The sequence below is a fragment of the Zeus faber genome (assembly GCF_960531495.2).
Source record: "Zeus faber genome assembly, chromosome: 18".
Taxonomy (NCBI): Eukaryota; Metazoa; Chordata; class Actinopteri; order Zeiformes; family Zeidae; genus Zeus; species Zeus faber.
In genome coordinates, this window is record NC_137210.1 from 19,013,957 (window position 1) to 19,034,262 (window position 20,306).

A 20,306-nucleotide genomic window follows, 5' to 3' on the forward strand; every position below is an offset into this window, starting at 1 on the left:
TTCTTACCGGAAAAGGCGGACCCCGCCACCAACGATGGCAACACACGCAAAACACGCACATTGAATGTCTGCTTCTTCAAAAGTAAATCTGAGCTATATGGCTTTTTTTTTTTTATTTTTTTTTTTTTATTATTCTTATAAATAATCTTGCGGATTACCACTTTAAAGCATCACCGTGTGTATTCCTGGAGTAGCCTATAGGATGGTGTTCCTCCACACCGGTGGGAAGGCAGATGTGTGTGTGTGTGTGTGTGTGTGTGTGTGTGTGTGTGTGTGTGTGTGTGTGTGCGTGTGTGCGTGTGTGTGTGCGTGTGTGTGTGTGTTGGACTCGTGGACTCCTCCCGTTCGGTGCTGAAGTTGAGAGGGCGACGCGCAGCTTCCACTCCCAGCGCACAGAGGGGCTGAGCAGGACGTCTGGATCCGCGGAGCGGGGCTGGCGGCAGCGCTCCCCAAAAAATGAACGCCCCGTCGGGGTGATCTGCTTTTGCTTTTCCTTTTCTTTTTTTGGCGGAAGAATTAATCAAAAAAAAAAAAAAACCCACACACCAGAATCCTCGGATCTCCCGGATCTCCTCGGAACCCGCGGCGTTTCATGAGGTCTCCGTCCACCTGATCCCAGGAATGTGGGCATGGCCGCCTCCGGAGCGCAGAAGTGTCCCAAGAGCGACAAGTTGGACGAGGCGCAGGCTCTCGCCCGGAGCTGCGCGGGGCGACCGGACTTCCTGCCGTGCGACGGGCTCTCCGCCTGCGCCACGCACAGCCACGGACGCTGCTTCAAGCTGCACTGGTGCTGCCACCTGGGATGGTGCCACTGTGAGTGTCCGTGCCGTGCCGTGCCATGCCGTGCCGTGCCGTGCCGTGCAGGATGATGCACGCACCTGCACGATGTGGGCGGCGGGGGTTTACAGTCGATGACGTCATAAATAGATGGGAATTGCATGCATGGGAATAGTTGTGGTTTGAATCTCCAGGATTCTCCATTGTTCTGTTGCCTTGCAACCTCTGTGGCAGTGGTACCCCACATTGTACACGGGCCAAACAATAACAGAATGCAGAACAAAACAGACATCTCGAGCGTACAATATTGTTGTATTGTTACTTGGGATTTTCCAACTAACCAACTGAGCCACAACCCCCAGTGGAGATGTTGGACCTCTCAGGGTGCACAATCAATCAGGCTCCTTCTACAATAACCCCAGAGCTCATATTATACTGATATTGCTGATATTCCTATGATAGTCTATCTTTGTTCTGGGGGCTCAGTTAGGTGTGTGTGTGGCTCATGGTTTATGGATGCGTGTCTGGATGTGAATGTATAATTTATCCATCTTTGTTGAGTCTGACAGAGCATCTGTCCTTTAATAACACTAGATGTGGATATGAAAGCTCCCAAAGGCAGTAGGAACCTTGTATTAATACTATCAAACAACAGGGCAAGTGCAAAACAAGCCTGCATATTGCATCATGCAATCGGCAGATTTGGATTTTTTTGTTTTGCCAAACTCTATTCACGGATAAATTCTACTAGATCTGGAGAGCCGGATATCAGTGAAATAACTTAACTCTGACATCATACTGTAGCTCAAAGGATTTTGACAGGGGGAACCCAAGCAATGAATATACAAGCTTACAGTACGATGAAATGGTTTATAAACAGATTGTTTTGCGTCAGAAACTTTATTGCGTGATGGAATCACAACCTCTCTCTTGATTTTGTCTCGGGAAATCACATTCCATACACATATAGCTACTGTTTGTATCACCTAGGATCAACAGAATGACACCATGTTATCTCAGATTGGATCTGACTAGGGAGTGACATTCATAAATAATTCTTATTTATGTACCAACATCATCATCATCTCGCTTTTCCGATGCCGTTCATGAAAAAAAAGACAAGTCATCAAACTGGACTTGTTACACACAGACAGATGTGTATTAATGGATTGATATTATGTTCCTAAACATGTTTTACATGTCAAGTCATTCACGTATTTGTACTGTGAACCCTGTAAAATACATCCTTAAAACCAAGCCATTTTCCTCCAGCCTGAAGCGTGAGCGTCCAAGCTAGAAACCACCAGTTACCCCAGACACCATTTGATGAAATGTTATCGTTATGTGTACAGTTCCCCACTTGACACCGATGATTTTTAACGCCGATTATTGAGATGTATCCAAAGGGGGGAAATAAACAAAAACACACCTTCAACCACCGCCTGATAGAACGGCCACCTCTCTCAGTTGTCCTTATTTATCCCATCTCTGGCAGGCTCCGAAATCCTCAGATCAGTGTAAAAGACAAGCGCTGCCGCTCGCCTCCCTCTCTGTCACCAGTGGACAGTGTCGGCTTAGGGTTTGTGACTGTACAGGTCACATTGTAATCTTTGCTGTATAATCTTTGGATTTAGAAGCCTGTTTCCTATCCAGCGTCGGCCTCGTGATTTGAAATATCTGATGTGGCAAAAGAAAAACAAAAAAAAAACATAAATCCCATCCAGTGTTTATTATAAACCCTACCCGGGTTTCTCTTTCTAAAAAGCCTGTTTCCCGCTGCATCATTTGTTTCAATTTGTATCCGGCCTTGCTCCACGTCGGTACTCCGGGCCAGAATAAATCTTCCTCTATGGAAGATTCCTCTATGTGAATAACAGACCCCCCTCCCTCCCAATTATTTGAATAAGCCCCGCTCCTGCTGGAGAGGAAGAAAGAAGCCGTCACGGCACAATGGAGCTTCCCCACCTCCGTCCGTTTCTTGTTTGTTTTTTTTTGTTTTTGTTTCTGGTGTAATTCGGCTTTCGGAACAGTGGTCGGCGGCTCAGACTGCTGAATCAGGCGTAACGCAGGGCTCCCTGTGAGGGACACATGGCGTCGTGCTCCTGCATGTGAATCCGTCCTGCTCGCGCCCCGCGCTCCACTGGCGTGTGGGAACGCCGTATGCAAAGCAGCCAAACAACACCCCTCGCTGCTATTCCCCTCCCAACATATTCCACAATTGTGGCTCATAATAAGGAATTTGTTCAGAGGCTGATCATTCTGCTCTACCCACAGGGAACTGTGGTAATCAGCCTCTTTTTAATTGCCTTTTTAATGGTATTTCAGGCACAAACACACGCAAACTTTTAATGTGTCGGTCGGATTTAGTCGCACGTTATTTTCCTCGCTGGTGTGGAGTCATAGTCAGGATATTTTCTATTATCTCATCCGTGCCCGGTTGAAATTCTCCTTTTGAGTTGCACCTCGACTTCCTTTTCCATTAGTGCTGCTGTAAATTATTGAACTCCAGAATCTGTTTTTGCCTGCTGGTGCTATGCTCTCAGAGGGCACGTGCAGATTTTAGTTGAGTTTATCCTTTATTTAACAGGGACCATGCAAAACATATTTATATATATATAAAATAATTCCAGCAGAATTAGCTCTCAGATAGTTCACATCTGCAGCCCCAGGGCAAGAAACAGAGCCAGAAAAAAATTATAATTATCCAAGAGAATACAACATTACAATAAACAAATATTTAAAAGCAATAACAATTAAAAGGCCGCTATTAGCGTAGAGATGATTGGGTGGTTTGACAGAAATGAACTCAATCGACATTGGTAGGATCAGTGATATTAGTCGGTGTTATGTCCTGATTGCTTTGATGAAAAGTGACGGGTTGGCCAACGCAATCTCAGTCCCTCCTCATTGAGGGTCAAGTCTCGAGTCAAGTCAGGTTTATTTATACATCCCTTCATCACAGTCTCAAATGGCTTCACATAGAAATCAATGGCGCCCCCTCGTCTCAGCCTCCACTCGGAAAACCTTCCAGAGCAGCCACTCGGGGGGGTGGGGGAGCCTCCTCCCCTCTGGGGTAAACACACATTAGTATTTCACATTATAAAAAAAAAATTAAAAAATGGGGATACATCTTTTTTATCTCCAACCCCCGCGAACGAGTTGTGAAATCGGGCATATTTTCAAGGAGAATTAAGGGGGGGATATTATTAACTACCACAATTTCCCATTTCACGCGTGGTGGCGGCGGCTTTGTTTTGGTCGCAGGGAAGAGAAAACTGTAATTGGGCTCAGGAGAGCGAGTGCATCCAGCTGGTGACAACATCAGCCCAAGTCGCTCTCAATAGCCGCAATTAGACGTGCTTAGTGTTACCGCCAGGTTGCCATGTCTGATGAGAGCCTTCACTCAAAATAGCACTAAAACCACCTGCCCCCTCCCCACACACACCCCTTTTCTTCAGATACTTTATGTACTGATTAGCAGCACCGAGAGAACTTATCAACAGCATGCAATCACCACTGACAGCCGCTGCTCTGTCATCTTCCCTTTTACACAGTGAAAAAATGAAAGTAGTTTCTTCTCCATCCTACAGATAAGACATGCGACGAATTGGCGCACGAGAGCACGGCGTGTGCCGAGTCCAAACATCCCTCGTCTGTCTTCAACCTCATCCTTTGAACTTCAAATGGAAAATGTGAACCCGAGCAAAAACTTGTTTTGATTCGACGGACCTATTGATTGACACATTGATTACTTTGCCTTCCCTTATTACATAAGAATCAATGTATGGATGGCACAGCCCTGAGGGGGCATTTCCTCATTGATTCCTCGTGTTTGGGAACAATATTGCAGGCATCGCTGTCCTCCAATGGTTCATCATTTCTGACTTAAAAAAAAAAAAAAGGACATCAGATCCGTTCTTCCCAGGCCTTGGCAGTTACACCATACCATGAAACACTTTGCGGTGTTTATTTTCAACTGGGAAAGATAGGCTGTGATGTCATCTAATGTCATCTAAAGGACACAAAAGGTGATGTCATGCTTTTCATACTTTTGATGGATGGGGAGTTTACAGCGAATAGAAATCCTGCCTGGGGGGCCGGCCTCCATGAAAAGGGGAAGCAGGAATATAGCTTTTTTTTTTTATCTGCGCCGGCTCAATGAGTTCCGTCTTCCCAGCCCCGGCCTTCCTCTGTGCGGTATCAGACCCATTGTTGGACAAGATTCGACCACAATAGCAGCGGAAGTTTGGGAGCGGACAATAATAGCAGCGATAGCAGCTGTCGGGACGCACACGGAAATAGTTTTCCTCCAGTGTTTTAGACCAAATGCCGATTAGAAGCGCCGCTTTCAAACGGATGGATAACAAATCGATTGATCTATTCTATTCTACTTCCATTTCATTCTATTCTATTTGAAGGCGCTCGGAACTCTGAGGATCCAAAAATAAATTGTGAGTAAAAAAAAAACTAAAAAGAAGAAGACAAAATGGAAGGATAGCTTGGCAAGGAAACATGGCCGCTTTGATCAAAGGACAGAAGTCAGTGGACGCTCATTGGCTCAACTATTGAGCGTGGTCCACTAGCAGCCCCGTCAGCCATGAACCGTCGGTGCTTCGCCCTCCAGACCATATTCCGCGGCAGTGAAGTTGACAGTTGAGATGAGACTTGGACAGAGCGATGCTGAGCTCTTTTCTGGCAAAAGGAAAAAATGGACTTCATGCTGCATTATTCACGGAGACTAGCTACTGCATTAACCCCAGACTCTCCAGTCATTGGCCAGCCGCAGGCCCGGGCCTCTGCAGCGGAGGAAACGAGGAAGGGTAGCACCGAGTCGGAGCCACGGTGGACCTCCCCGTGCGCCCCCACCTGCTGGGTTTTATTCCCCGTGGTATTTCGCCGGAGCTTGACGGAGGATGTTCCCCCCCCCCTCACTCCCCTTCTCTCAATCCCTTGACCTCTCCCTCTCTCTGTATCACACATGCACATGCGCACACGCACACGCACACACACACACACACACACACACACACACACACACACACACACACACACACACACACACACACACACACAGGAAAGGGAGTAGAGATTCCCTAAACAACTGACACTGCCATGCGAGGACTCTGGCTTTCGGGGGCCACACAGAGCACCAGAGTCCACATGAATATCAATGCCGCCTGTACGGCATCCTCACTCTCCACCGGCTGTCGGTTGGCGTTTGGCTTCGGTCGTTCTGTGTGCACAGTTTGTCCGGGAGCAAAAATGAGTGTGGGAGGATGCAGGGGGCATCCCTCTAGTACTCGACGACCCGGTGTTGTGTCCGTAGATTTCTTTAGTCTTCGGTTCAAACCAGCGGCGCTGCGCTACGGTGGAGAGGCTCCAGATTGGAACGGATGCATATACAAATAGCCAGAAAACGAAAGAGTGAATGTCAATATTTTGACACATGAATGACTCTGTTCAAGATGCCGAGAATGCGAGCGCTGCGAATGAAGAGCGCAGGGTGCACATGTGAAGATATTGGGTTGTTAATAGTCCTACTTCCTCTGTCTCTGCACCGAGAAAACCGGTTATGTTCCCACATTGTACTGTGTATTCAAACGTTCTGGTATATTTTGGATGCAATCTCCCTCTAAAAGCCTAGGAGCGCATCAGTTATTCCTCCCGCTCTGGACCAGTTAACAAGCTCATTAAGTTTTGACCCGGCTGCCTGTCTGTCTGTATTAATGAAGCTCCAGCTGTCCGTCTCTCCATCCGGATCTGACTGCGGTCCTTCTTTCTGTCTGTTGGCCTGTGGGCGTCATCTGCCATATTTCTTGATCCCATCCTGCCATATTTCCCTCTGTTGCATTAAATCACTTAATCGATCACTGGTTGTAACCATGGACACTAGTTTCTGTCAGCGTAAAGAACGATATACTAATTACATACTTTTTTTTCTGTAATCATAAAGGTATGTTTGCCAGCTAGCATCAAGCAATTATTATTATTATTATTATTATTATTATTATAAGAGCAGAATACCTGACACTCAGTAAGTGCGGATAAAAAATGAATTAAAATGTTGTGTTTCATGACGCAAGTTTGATGGGTATTTGGGCTGCACGATCATCAAATTTTAGTTGATTATAAATGTAGCTGTCTTGATTTGTTCAGTTTAGGCGTCTACCTATTTGCAGAAGAGCCATTTATTGGCGTTGAAACGTAAACATTTGGGTAATTTTCCTCAATCCAACAGATGAAAACCGACTGATTTCACCTCATTTTATTTAACCTCGCGTCTGGCATTGGTTTAAAATTCTTCGTGAATTCGGACGGAAACATATGATTGCGGAATGTAGCGATTTCACAAAAGGATCCCGATCAGCGCAAACGTAATAACTGTGACAGCTCTAGTAGGCGCGGCTAGTTGGTCTTTTTCCTTTGTGTGCGGCATAGTAAACCCCAACCTAAATGTCCATTCAACATTACAAACTCACTTTTCTAACAAAACTGCAAATGCAAAGCAAAGCCTTTCTACTTCGGGGAGCTCTGACAGCATTCAGTGTAACCTGGGGAAAGGGTTTTGATTGAATGGTCCCCCCCACCCCCACCAGCCTGTAAAACAAAAGAAAAAGGACACGGAGTGCGAGGAAGTGATGCGTGGGTTGCAGGGCTTGTCATCTTCCACAGTCTCTGTCCCTCCGGGGATCCAGCTAAACACACATCTGAGCTACTCAGGAACCGCGGCTCCAAGTTGAGGAGGCTACAAACAATGAACGGCATTTAGAACGAGACATTTCTTTTCTCGTTTCATTTCTTTTACGTCCATGTTGCATTACCTTACTAAAGGCTTATTCAACAATCTCTTAATGACATTTATTCTAATTAATTTATCCCAATTATATCGGGGGTTGCAGCACAATTCATTTAGATTTATCAATTTCTTTATGGCGTGTTACACAATTATTTAACATTTAAATGTCAAATAACTCATATGAATAATGGCTCATACACATTTTTTTTTTCATATTAAAGCATACAGTAGGTTCACTATTTGTTCAGCCCAAGCCTTTAAATTAAAATGTTGGTTACCCTAATTTCTGACTATTAAAAGCAGCAGCTTCTCACTGTGCATAAATGCAGTCTAATGGGACAAATATTTAAGCCTTAAAAAAGGTAAGTCATGTGTGTGTCATGTTTTTGAACAGGGTTTGAACACGATTTTTGCAATTGCTGCAACTAAAGCACAAGGTTTGCGACAGCATCTTGCCAGTCGGAAGCTACTCAACTTCCGGTTTCTAGTCTCTTACATTACCGTGGATGTAGCCAAAAGAGTGGATTTTCCAAAGTGCAAACGAGTTGAGAAATCCCCCAAAAAAGCTCAGAAAATGAAGTTCGCGAATTTTTGACTGTCCAACAATATCAAGGACTTCCCATTTTTGAAAAAGCAGATTGAATGTGTTACTGCATTCAAGCATGGTCAGAAGCTTCAATGATAAAGCGTTCAGCGAGGTTGTGCTACGAACAGTTATTAATCATGGGAACCGGCATTTTAATTTGAAAATAAGAAAGTACAATAGGCACACCGACTCTGCACCTTGTAACATTTAAAATGAAAGGGAAACAAACAGATTGAAAATAAACTACGGCCTGTTGCAGCTGCGCACTGTCGGGAGAAAGACAAAATTTGTTTGTTCACGTCACACTTTTTTCTCTGTCTGTTTTTGTCCTTTAGGCAAATATGTGTACCAGCCCATGACCAGTGTGTGCCAGCTGCCCAGCACAGCTGTACCCCCTGTTGCGGCGGAATACAGCAACACCATCAACCTGTCCGTTTCTCTGGCCGAGCGCTTCCTGAAGATCGCCCCCTGCTTCCAGTCTCCACCGCACCTGGAGTCTCCCAAGTACTGTGTCATCGCCGACCTCTTCGTGGACGACTACATTGTCAAGCGCATCAACGGGAAGATGTGCTACGTGCAACGCCCCCCGCCTCCCTTACCCGAGCCGCCTCACCCGCCCACACCCACTCCCCCGCCCCCTTCCCCGCCGCCCGCCCCCGCCGTGCGCCCCGCTCCCCGGGTGCCCCAAGCCCCGAGCCAACCCCCGCAGCAGGCGGCGTGGCCGACGCAGCCGGCCCGACACGCGCAGCCCTCGGCTCCGGCGGCGTACCCCGGGCACAAGCACCCGGGCCCCGTGGACAAGGTGAAGGGCCCCAAAATGGACCACTGCTCTTCCCCGTCCAGCTCCGAGGACTCCGGCATCAACGCGCTGGGCGTCCACTATCTGGAGTCCTGCGAGGAGGAGACCGAGGAGGAGGAGGACGAGGACGAGCTCAGCACGGATGGAAACTCTAGCCCCGGAAGCCTCTGGGACCAGGACGAGTGCTCGCTGCTCTCTCCCTCCAAGTCAATGATAGAAATCATTGAGAAGATTGAAACAACTGTGTAACACTGATGTGCTGCTCTGTAGGAGGACACCTATGGCACAACCAGATATTACTGGAAATAAAAAAAATAAAAAATAAAAAAACACTAGAATTTATTTTAGATGGACCTATAGATTTGAAACCCTACCATCTCTAAAGCCCCCAGGGGCTTTGCTTGTTTGCGGTCAGTCGAAATGTGCACAGCTAGGAGTGGCCAGGAAATACCGATACTTGGACTGTCCGTCTCTTCCCACACAATGCCTTTCCTTTGACCGCGTGTCCTGCATGGTATGAATTAGAAGCCCCTCTCTCCACTGAGGAAAGGTCGAAAAAAAAAAAAAAAAAGTGCTCATCGAACACACGTGCGGCGAAACCAAACAGACTATCTCAAAGCCGTCGCCTAGAAAAACAACGGAGGGAGCTAGAAATAGCGTAAACAAACAAGAATCGCGTACACAAAAAAAGACAGAAGGTAAGAGAAGAGGACGAGCGGAGACCTGAACTCTCGGTGGCAATAGGAAGTGACGTCGTTCCTCGTGTTTCTCCACTTGTGTTTCAGGAAGCCGGCCGCGTTCCACGGCGAGGTTCGAGAGGCAGAGAAGCCCGCCGTTATTTGCACTCTGGTCGGTGGCACCCCGCACCTGTTAGCACCCCCCCAGCACTCCGACATGATCACTCAAAGGCCACCTACCTCTCACGGGCCCGAAACACATCCGCCTTTTAAACCAATTTTACTACTCACCCTCGAACTGTAAAAGCAACCCCCCCCCCCGATTTAAGTAGGTTGTACCGCCGCTGGCCCGGAGCTGTCTGCACTTTACCGGCACCACCAGAGAGGTGGGTTATTGTTTGACAATCAAGGATTACGCAGAAGCACATTCCCGTCCTAACAAACCTGCCAGTGGAGGCGTGTTTCTCAGTCGGGGGAGGGGGGATTCCCCCTTAAGCCCTCAGTCGGTCACCGTTGTAAATGTAGTGCTTAGAAAGTCGAGACGACGTGGATGCTGCAGACGCTTGTTTATTCCCCCCCCCCCCCCCCCCGCTGCGACACAAACGACCATCCTTCCCGGAACAACGCCGAAGACAGGAGACGTTCACGGTGCGTTTACACGTGGAGAACCGAGTAGAGCAATCCAGGGTCAAAAAGTATATTGTTAGAAATATTATGATAAATTATCATTGTAATGTTGTCATAGACATGATGTTATATAAAAACAACTCAATTATGAAATTAGTTTGCTGTCCTGTATTAGTTCATTCGCAGACTCTCGGCTCAGAGGTCGACTCAATGACTAAGGGCTTATCAATGTGTGAAACTCTTTTCCAGTCTTTGTTTGCATTGTTAATATAACTACTTCCAGGAAATAGAAAGGCTAGTATTATATACATTTTCACAGATAAAAAAATTGCTCAACCGTACACGTAAATTAGTCATTTTGCATTGCTGCATTGATTTGCAGGGTTTAAAAGCAGATGAATAACTTTGTAATATCCAAATATTCCAGCAATGGGTAAAAAGCTCACGACTGTGAGTCAACTGGGATGTTTTGGGGTTTTTTTTAGTCGGGAGCCGTCCTGAATTAGATACACGGAACACAGTCACCTCCAACTGCAGTTCAAAGCATTTCTTATGTTGTTGTTACCGTTATATTATTTTCATATGAATAAATAAAAAACAAAGAAGACAGTTTTCCTCCCCCTCGGCCTTCTGGTTTTAATATGTGAGGGCGGTTTTCCTGGATAAATAACACCAACACAAACACTCTGGGTTCAATGAAACGGTCCGGTCCAACTTTCACCCGACACCAGACGCCTGTGATGGAGGCGAATACCAGCTGCTGCATCCAAAATGTCGTACTACGTACTACATACGACATACTACATGTTGATACTATGGCCTGCTTTAGTAGATTCAAGATTTTTTATTTGTCACATACATATACATACTTTCATACATATATGCAGTGAAATGTAATGTGTGTATGTGAGTAAAAAGATGGATGGCTTTTCCGACATAGGGCCGGGCCATGACACAAAATCAAATCTCGCAATATACCCTGACAAATGCCGCGATAGATATTTTGAGGATGAGAATTCATAAGATATTTACACACGAGAACTATTTGACAAACAATCAGTAGTAATGGGGTTATTTTAACCAACAAGGTTATAACAGAACAGCTACAGTAGAACAATCTATGAAGTTTATTAAATTGCATTACTTTACAGTAATGCGGCCTTGAGGACAACATTTAACCATATCACCATATTAGGACCCTGGTGCTTTTCACATACTACGGTTGGTGACATACTAAAGGCAAGGCAAGCTTATTTGTACAGCACGTTTTATACCCGAGGGTAACTGAGAGTGCTTTACGTAAGGCATAAAAGACATTATATAAAATATATTATATTAAAGCAAAGAAGAATAGCAGCATGGACATAAAAGACGAAACCGATGTAAGATAAGATAAAAAAAAATAAAAAAAAAGATTAAATAAAATCAAACTAGCAAACTGGAGTCCGACCAACTAAACACTCAATCGGCACTAAAATGAATGCTGGTATGCCGGACGCGGTGCGGGTGACGTGAAAAAATTAAACCTTATTCTATCATTTCCTCCAGTATCGATCGCCGAGAAAGTGGAATACTCCTTTCATATTCTTCACATTCCTGTCGGCGTTAACTGTTCTTTAAACAGCTCGTGGGGTTTTTTTTGCGCCGTGTGTTGTGCCCGTGCGATGCCTATAGAGCGGAGCAAATTAGTGCTGACAAAAAAAAAACAACAAAAAAACAAAAAAAAAAAAAAACACCAACAAATCGCTGTCGACCGCGTCCGCCGAAGCCCATTAGGAGACGAGCGGCCGCCTGATTGCAGCGGAGGTGAGAGGGCGCACGACGCCGCTACCAGAAAAATTCGATACGGGCAGGAGCCGGGGATCCTGCCAGCCTCACCCGCGCTCCCTCGTATTGATCCAGGTGAGTGAGGGTAAAGGGTGAGCGGAATGAGGCGAGGACCGCCCCAACCCCCCCCCCCACCCCTCTCTCTCTCCCGCCTCCCCGTCCGATCTGCGCTCGGCGGGGGGGGGGGGGGAACTGCTGATTTCAGACGAGACCGACGCGATCGCATTCCCTCACCTTGGGGCTCGAAAACCCCCGGATTGATTTCCCCGCGCTCCTCTTTTCCACCGCATTGTGAGTATCGATCCCGAGCTCCCTGCGAGTGGCGAGAGGTGACCCCGGGCTGGAATGAAATGCTAATTAGTTTATATGAATGTACATTCTACATTCTACTCCGCGAAGGGAGGCGCAGGCTGACACATATTTCCCGGCATTCGGATGACGGGATGAAAGGGGGGGGGGGGGGGTCAGAAGAGAAGAAAAAAAAAGGAAGAGAAGAAAGATAGATGTACATATACAGTAGCATGCCGGTTTATGAGAAATCAAGTGGATTGAAGGCAAAAAAAAAAGTATCAAAGCGAGGAGTGGAAGCTCAATTGGAAGTACGGTGATGCAAGATCGTGCAAAAACCCAAGATGGATTTCAATGTGTGTGTGTGTGTGTGTGTGTGTGTGTGTCCGTCTGCGCAGTCTGGTAGACCAGATGTGTAACTTGTCATTTGGAATACCGACGGCCCTTATTATAAAAAACAAAAAAAAAAAAGGGGGGGGGGGGGGGACAACAACTGCTTGACCGGCCCTGTGGCGAGGTGGGAGAGCTCTTCTTCCGGATTGACAAGCACCGAGAGCAGATGAAAACTCACAAACACGCTCGCACACCCACGACACAACAAACGCCCTTGTACAAGGACTTCACACTTCACAAGTGGAGCTCAGCGCCGCAGAGGATGTGGAGTGTTTCACCCTCTCTGTGGCTATTACCAATTGTACACCGCACACTGCATTTAACCATTTCCTGTTTTTTTTCTTTTGAATTTCCTCCAACAATATGTTCCCTCCGGATGGATCGTAACAGTATAGTTCCCAAACCCCCCCCCAAGGATCAAGCGTTATCTTAAATTCGTATCGTATCTCAAACTGTAAAAGCGATTGAGAGAAGGCGTCTTCGACAGGCACCAATCATAATGATAATAATCAATAGTTATCCATTTCCTGGATGTGCTGACGCCTTGTGCCTATGTGTTTATTTTGTTCTTCGCCGAAGAATGTGACATTGTTACTATGAAGACGGGTGACCTTGCGTCCTTTCACCACCGTATTACGCAATTTTCTGAAATGCTTAAAAGCGGCGACCTAGAAGCAGAACGACGCAAGTCCACGTCCACTCCAACAGAACATTACAGGTAGAAAGCAAGAAATGGCCGCCCTGAAAAATGGAATACACGGAGCTGAAAATATGTCGGACCATAACTCTCCATTTGAAATACAGAAGTGTCCATTTATCCATTCAATTTCAGGCATAATATCCCCGTGATTGGGCGGCATGCAGGTAAGAGGGGAGCAGGCAGAGGGGGTGGCTGATAAACAATCAGCCACGCTGTTGGCCTTGGTGGGGCTGGATGGGCGATGGCTCTCTGATAAGCCCCATAAACGCCTGAGTGTCACCCGGGGTGCTGTTGAACACTACCAGCCTGTAAAATATTCATTGCTTTTTTTTTTTTTCTGTTGCCACTGTCTCGTCTCTCCTCTGAAATGGAACTGGAGAGCTTTACTTGATTTTATTTATCTTTTTTTTTCCTTCCCCGAAACGTGCGGCACAAAGAACGATTCGGCTCCCGTTCAATACCTTACCGGCGGGCTCAGGTTTTACTGTACATTTTAGAGAAAAAACGCCGCTTTTTTCCACGCGGCAGAAGCCTTTTCAAAAAAAAGAACAAAAGGAATCCCTTCACTACTTAGGAAATGTCAGCAAGTGTTTAATTTGATTTGTTACGTGAGAACGACTGGGGGGTATCTCTTGATGCCCGGCTTTGTTCAAGTGGAACTGGAAGAAAGCGCACAGTGGATGGTCACGTAAGGTCCCGATCGTGCAGCACGTCTGCAACGCAGCCCTCGCCCGTTCCGCAGTTCAGAACGGAATCGTATCGGATAAAATATGTACGGTGCGGCCATGCAGCACGGCGTCGCATGCGGTCAACAGTGTGTCAGAAGAAAATCGAACGGAGAGTATCTCCATATCTTATAAAAATGACTTTAAGTGCATTTGTGATGCCGAATGAAAACAGTCACATTGCCACTCGGAAAAACCAAAAGCCCTGTGCTTTACCTCGGAATTGCTTCGAATGTTTTGACGGCAGCCGATTGACGGGCGTGAAAGCAGGGGAGGTCTGAATCCCATCAAACGCACCGAGGACGTGAGGAAACGTCTTTGCCGGGCTTCCAACGTGAAAAGGAAATTCAGGAGTTTAAAGTTGTGTTTCCCGCACGCCCGTACGAGCACGATGTGCAGTGAAATGACTCCACGGGGCTGCGCAGGCAGACAGGAGAAACAAAAGAAGAAGGAAATATCATCGATAAAATACATACTGTATGTTATATAAATACAAATAAAATAAAATTTGGCATTTATATGCACACACAACACAAGCATATATTATATACTTATACGGTGTGCCATAAGTGTTGGATAATGTATATAATGTATATTCTACAGACATACTGTGGAAAGATGTGTGTAACGTGAATGCAAACAGAAGAAAAAGCAGATTTGAAGGTGATAATGCGGTCTCTAATGAACACACAACATTCCCAGGGTTTATATTTCCACATCACACTAATACTAGTCTTTTATCACAATGCCGCATTTGATGTTTTCATCGTAGCCAAGCAACGGGGTGCTTAACACAACCAGAGAATGTCTGAATCACATGAAACACACCGGGGGATGCGAGGTATGCGGGGTTCCTTTTTGGTATACTGCAATGTTGTTAAAAAAAACCCCTAAAAAACATTGCTTTCACTCCTTTGTTTTACGCTTGTTTTTTTTTTGTTGTTTTTTTTTAAGAACAGTACAAATACAACCACACCTTCTAAAAGTTAGGAGAGGATCATGCCCGCACACCCACCTACCAGCCCCCCGCCCCGAGGTTTCTGTGAAAACAACACCAGCTGTGTGCACTCGTACTGTAATGCTCTTCTAACCGAACCTCTCGTAAAAGGGTGCACGACAAAAAAAAAAAACGAGATTGATTCTCAAAAAAGGGCCCGAGCCGTGGAGACGTTCGTACGTGACGCCGGTTCAATGCTCAGAACTCGTTGTTGTCGTTCCGTCCGCAGACACGGAACTTTCGGTGTCAATTGAAAACGTGACAGAGAGTCCTTTTGTCAGACCTCTGCCGGAGCAGCTTGAGTGGAAACGCCCGGCGATGCCACGTTAGAACGGTGTCGGGGAAGTTCAGCATTGTGCTCGGATGAAAGACTCCCCGTAGCAACACGGTTGTGCCAACAATCGGCGAAATCGAATGAGGCTTTGACACTGAAAGGGCAAACAGGCATCACAAACTGTATACCGCGATTCTACATCCTGTCAATTGAACTGATGGCCCTGTACGGCATCACCAGCGACCGCGACTATTTCATTATGCCGCCACTCTCAGTCCGGCGGATTACTTTCTAAAGGGAAGCCTGAAGGAGTGGGACAGATGTAGGCCAGGGCCGCATCCAGATTGCCTTCAGCAGATATAAGGGGAAAAACACGGGACAAAAGCTTTCTAAATCCAAATGTCTGCCGCCTGTCAACCGTGAGAATATTGGTTTGAGGGGCCGCGGTTCCATCTCACGAAACTTCGCCGTTGGGATTCAGTTTGGTGAATCCATCATTTCGTGTAGAAATCCTAAATGTCGTGCCGACTGCCCTGGACTTCAATTCGTCCATTAAGGTAATTGAACTTCTATGTCTTATGGATGTTGGTTTGTCCTTCCTTCAATACAGCCTCTCTTAGTGTATTTTTTTTTTTTCCCACTGGATTGATGTGAAATTATAACACAAAGCACATTTCTACCATCACTTGATGTCGGTATTCTTCAAACAACTCCATGGACTATTTTGAGGGTTGTTTATTTTTTCATTTTTTTCTTGATAGCCAAAGTTATACACCCACACCAACCACTAAATTGCATCGAAACAAGGGACAACATTAAGGAGTAGGAGGAGTAAGAGTACTTGATTACAGAGCTCTTCAATTTCCAGCAAAGCAAAAACAAAGCTCACATTCATTCAGAGTCTTTGCGCGTGAAATTAGCTGGGATTGTGCATCATGATCAAGGATGTGTCATGTTATTTGCGGGATGCCAAATTATTATACTACTTTTCTGTTTTCTTCGCCCATACTCGCTATTATATACGGTATTCGTTCATCACTGGATCACTTTTAAAAGATCCTAAAATCACTCGGGATGACGCCCCATGATCAAATAATAAGGTTTAGAAAAACATATATATACTGTATATAGATATATAAATATATTTAATATATATACCAGAATTTTCTTTTAACTCCGACCTACAGTATACAGATGGCGTAATCATGATGGAGGACCCCATGCTAAACACGACACGTGACCCACACAGAAATACACTGATGACGTCATCAGCGTAGCGGAGGGAAATATGGTTAATTTGCTTTTGAAAAGGGGTCTGGCGGAAGAAAACAGAGGGGTGTCCAATTGACACATCTGATTAAGCTCTGTGCAAATTAACCTGCTAGCTGGGGCAGATGAGGACCAGCAGATGGTTTATCCACACCTCAGGGTAGTGTGTGTGTGTGTGTGTGTGTGTGTGTGTGTGTGTGTGTGTGTGTGTGTGTGTGTGTGTGTGTGTGTGTGTGTGTGTGTGTCCTGCGCCGTGCCACCGCCTTCAACACAGTGTGAGCCCTGTCCACCCCCCTCCCCCCCGGCTCGGTTGTGATCACAACCCCTTCCACTATTAACATTTGAATGGGAGCTATGAAATCTATCTGTGAGTGTTGTTCAGCTCCCGCTTCTTGCCGCATTAGTATTGGGTCTTGTATTGTTTTGGGATTACGGGGCTCGGGGTGCTAGTTAGCCGTCAGCTTGCGTGAGTCATTGTCTAAATTTTAAAGGGCGGCTGTGTGTGGAGTATTTCTGGGGTCATCCGCAGCCACATCTGACGGATGACCGTGATGGCTAAAGAGAAAGGTGCTTTCTCACCGGCGATGTCTCATCCGTCCAACGTGACGTTTCCTTGTCACAAAGCTCCGTCGAGTTGTAACATTTGTCATCAGAAAATCTGAATTGTGCCATGAAAAGTGGATTACCCACGAGTAAAACATGAAGATAAACCTAGGAATTTGTACACGGCCATTGTTGATTAGAGTGCATTTGACAATGGTGGTTTGTCATTATTTACCACTCCATTTCCCAGCTTTGTTTCGCTCCGTTCACTGTTTGTGCAGAAGACAGAGACTTGCGAGCACAATTAAAATAATTGTGATTCATTGCGTACTGTTTAGATTGCAAAAAAACTCCACAGGCTTTTGTGCCTTTTATTTTTTTACCAAAATAAAACAAATAGAAAATTCAGAGGCATATGCCTAAGCAAGAGATGCAGGCGTGTAGTCACACACACATAAGCCCATGCATGTACAAAAAGAGGTGCAACAATGCCCCCCTAGAGGATAGATTTGCGATTTTTCACCCCAGGCCTTGTTTAAATGTCGGTTCCCATCGTTAATTAATAAACTGTTCACAGCACAAACTTGCTGAATGCTTCGCCCTTGAGAAACGTACTACTCCGCTGCAGCTTCTCACTGTGTGAAATGCAGTCCAATGGGGCAAACCATTTTCGCCTTAAAAAAAAACCATGTTCGAAAGAAGCTTACAATATAGTCAGACAGTCTTCGCAAAGAAATGCTTTCAAATTCCGGAAAATGGTGTATCTGGTTTTTCAGGGTTTTATTAACTCTTTTGCATAAATCAGCACCTTGCTGCTGTATATCTTCTCTAAAGAAAGAGACTAGAAACCGGAAGTTGCGCTGCTTCATTTTTCCCTCCAACAGGGAGTTGCAGCAATTGCAAAAAGTTGTTCGAAAGAACATGCAATATTATTGTTATTCAAAACATGTAAAAAAAAAAAAATACATTTCAGAGGGAGAATTAACTTGTTTTTTCAGGGCTCCAGACTTTGCCCCACTGGACTGCATTTAATCGCGTAGAGAAGCTGCAGCAGAGTGATAAGATTCTCAATAGTAAAGCGTCGAGCGAGGTTGCGCTATGAACATTTTAATAAGGCCTGGGTTGAAGAATAGTCCACTTATCCTTTAACAATATTTACATCCTGCAGAACTCCAGACAAACACAGAAGGTTGCTGGGTGTACAGAGTTGAAAGGAGAGGGGGCTTCCCCATGTAAGTGCCCCTGCCCTTCACCATTCTGCGCCTGTCTGCAGCGGTCTTGAATTAATAAAGAGAAACAAGTTATCCCTGATAAAAAAAACAAACCCTGAACATTATCTCCACTTTGGAAACGGCAGCTCTGGAAGAGGCGGATGGGCTGGCTATCTGGGACATGACTCCCAGGTATAACGCAGCGGGGAGAGCTGGCACCGGCTCGGGGTTTGGCACAGGGCTGGTGCATTTGGCGACGTGGGAATAAAAGCATGAGTGATAAGCGGACCCAGCACAATCATGGTTTAGAAAAATTGCGTCGGTGCCAAGCTGGAACAAAGGCGTCTCTCTCCCGTACCGTCCGGGATCAGAGTGGAGGAGATGGCGTGGCGTCTAAAGAGCCTTTACAGCCCTGGACTGAGCTGGTTCTAAACAAAAGAGCTCGCCCCTCGCGCCGTCCTCCGCTACCTCCTGACTCATGGCTACCCCCTACAGACGCCTCCTCCCCGACAGCTGATCCTTCCGCTTCCACAGGCGTGACTAATCAACCCTGAGTGGAGTGATAGATGATCACCGCGTCTGCTCCCACCCCTCCGCCTTTCACTCTTTTGTCATCCAGCTATCTCCCGTGCAAATCCACTTATGCAGAACCACGCCGTCTTCTTTTTGACCTAAGTACCAGAGAACATAGACGACATATGTATTGTACTGGAGGCTGTAATGTGCGTCTGCACGCACGCACGCACGCATGCACGCACGCACGCATGCACGCACACACACACACACACACACCAAACATTGGGCCAGGTCATGATTACAGAAGTGAACACTAGTGGCATTGCTGTTTATTTATATAACTACCTTGTTAAACAAACCAATGCTTAAACCAGCAGGATTTTCCATTTCTAGCTTCAAAGAAAAACAAGCAGCAGTGATCTTAATTGTTACTTGACACAATTTGTATGGTCTTTTTGGTATTTTTATTCAAAGGGAAAAATACCTTGAGTGAGGTGCATCAGTGCATAAAACATGAAAAGGTGTGTGTGTGTGCGTGCGTGCGTGCGTGCGTGCGTGCGTGCGTGTGTTTGTGTGTATATATAAATTGTGTAATTAGATAATCATCAATTACAGTGGGTTGGTCACACTGTACACACACATGTGAGCACGATGTACACTCTCAAGCGCGCATGTAAGCACACACACACACACACACACACGCACGCAAACACATACACGGCCCGGCTGTCCCCGTTTACATAAAGGTTTCCACAGAGCGATATTGCCTTGTTATTCTTAAGTGGCACATATTAACGCAGAATTGCCTCCGGCTTACGAGAATGCATTTAATCAGACCAAACTCCTTCGATGGATGTCTCTTGAGATGTCGTGAGAATAAAAAGCAAGTCAACAACCCCCCCCCCACCCCAACTCCCCACCTGTGTGCGTGGCGCAGCGGCAAAAGGAACGAAAGTCACCCACCTTATAAAATAAAAATATCCACTTGTTTTTGTAGAATGTCTCTGTAGTTCTGCTACAAGCGCTTTACGTTTTGATTAAAACTACAGTAAATTAGCTCCTACATTCTGTGCGTGTTCATTTCCGGCACGGGCCCGAGGATTGTCTGCGATGAATATGTTTCGGCCCCTTTGTCTCACAAATCTTGTGCGGCGTTGCACATTGCATCCTCTGGGGGGAAGACACTTTCTCAAAATGAGGTATGGTTCCCCCCCCCACCCCACCAGGATGTCAGGCTTGTTTCACAATGTGAGCGTTATCATGCGTCGTCACCTTCATTGTAAAGAGCAGATGCTTTATTT

General features: G+C 46.0%; 1 protein-coding gene across 1 annotated transcript; it reads left to right on the forward strand.

Moving 5' to 3' along the window:
- Positions 1-400: 400 nt before the first annotated feature.
- Positions 401-10,589, forward strand: LOC307243740 (UPF0524 protein C3orf70 homolog A). The gene is made up of 2 exons (XM_080018674.1): positions 401-813; positions 8,495-10,589. Exons 1-2 carry the CDS (start codon positions 630-632, stop codon positions 9,205-9,207), a joined length of 897 nt encoding a protein of 298 aa, XP_079874800.1. The 5' UTR covers positions 401-629; the 3' UTR covers positions 9,208-10,589.
- The last annotated feature ends 9,717 nt before the right edge of the window (positions 10,590-20,306 follow it).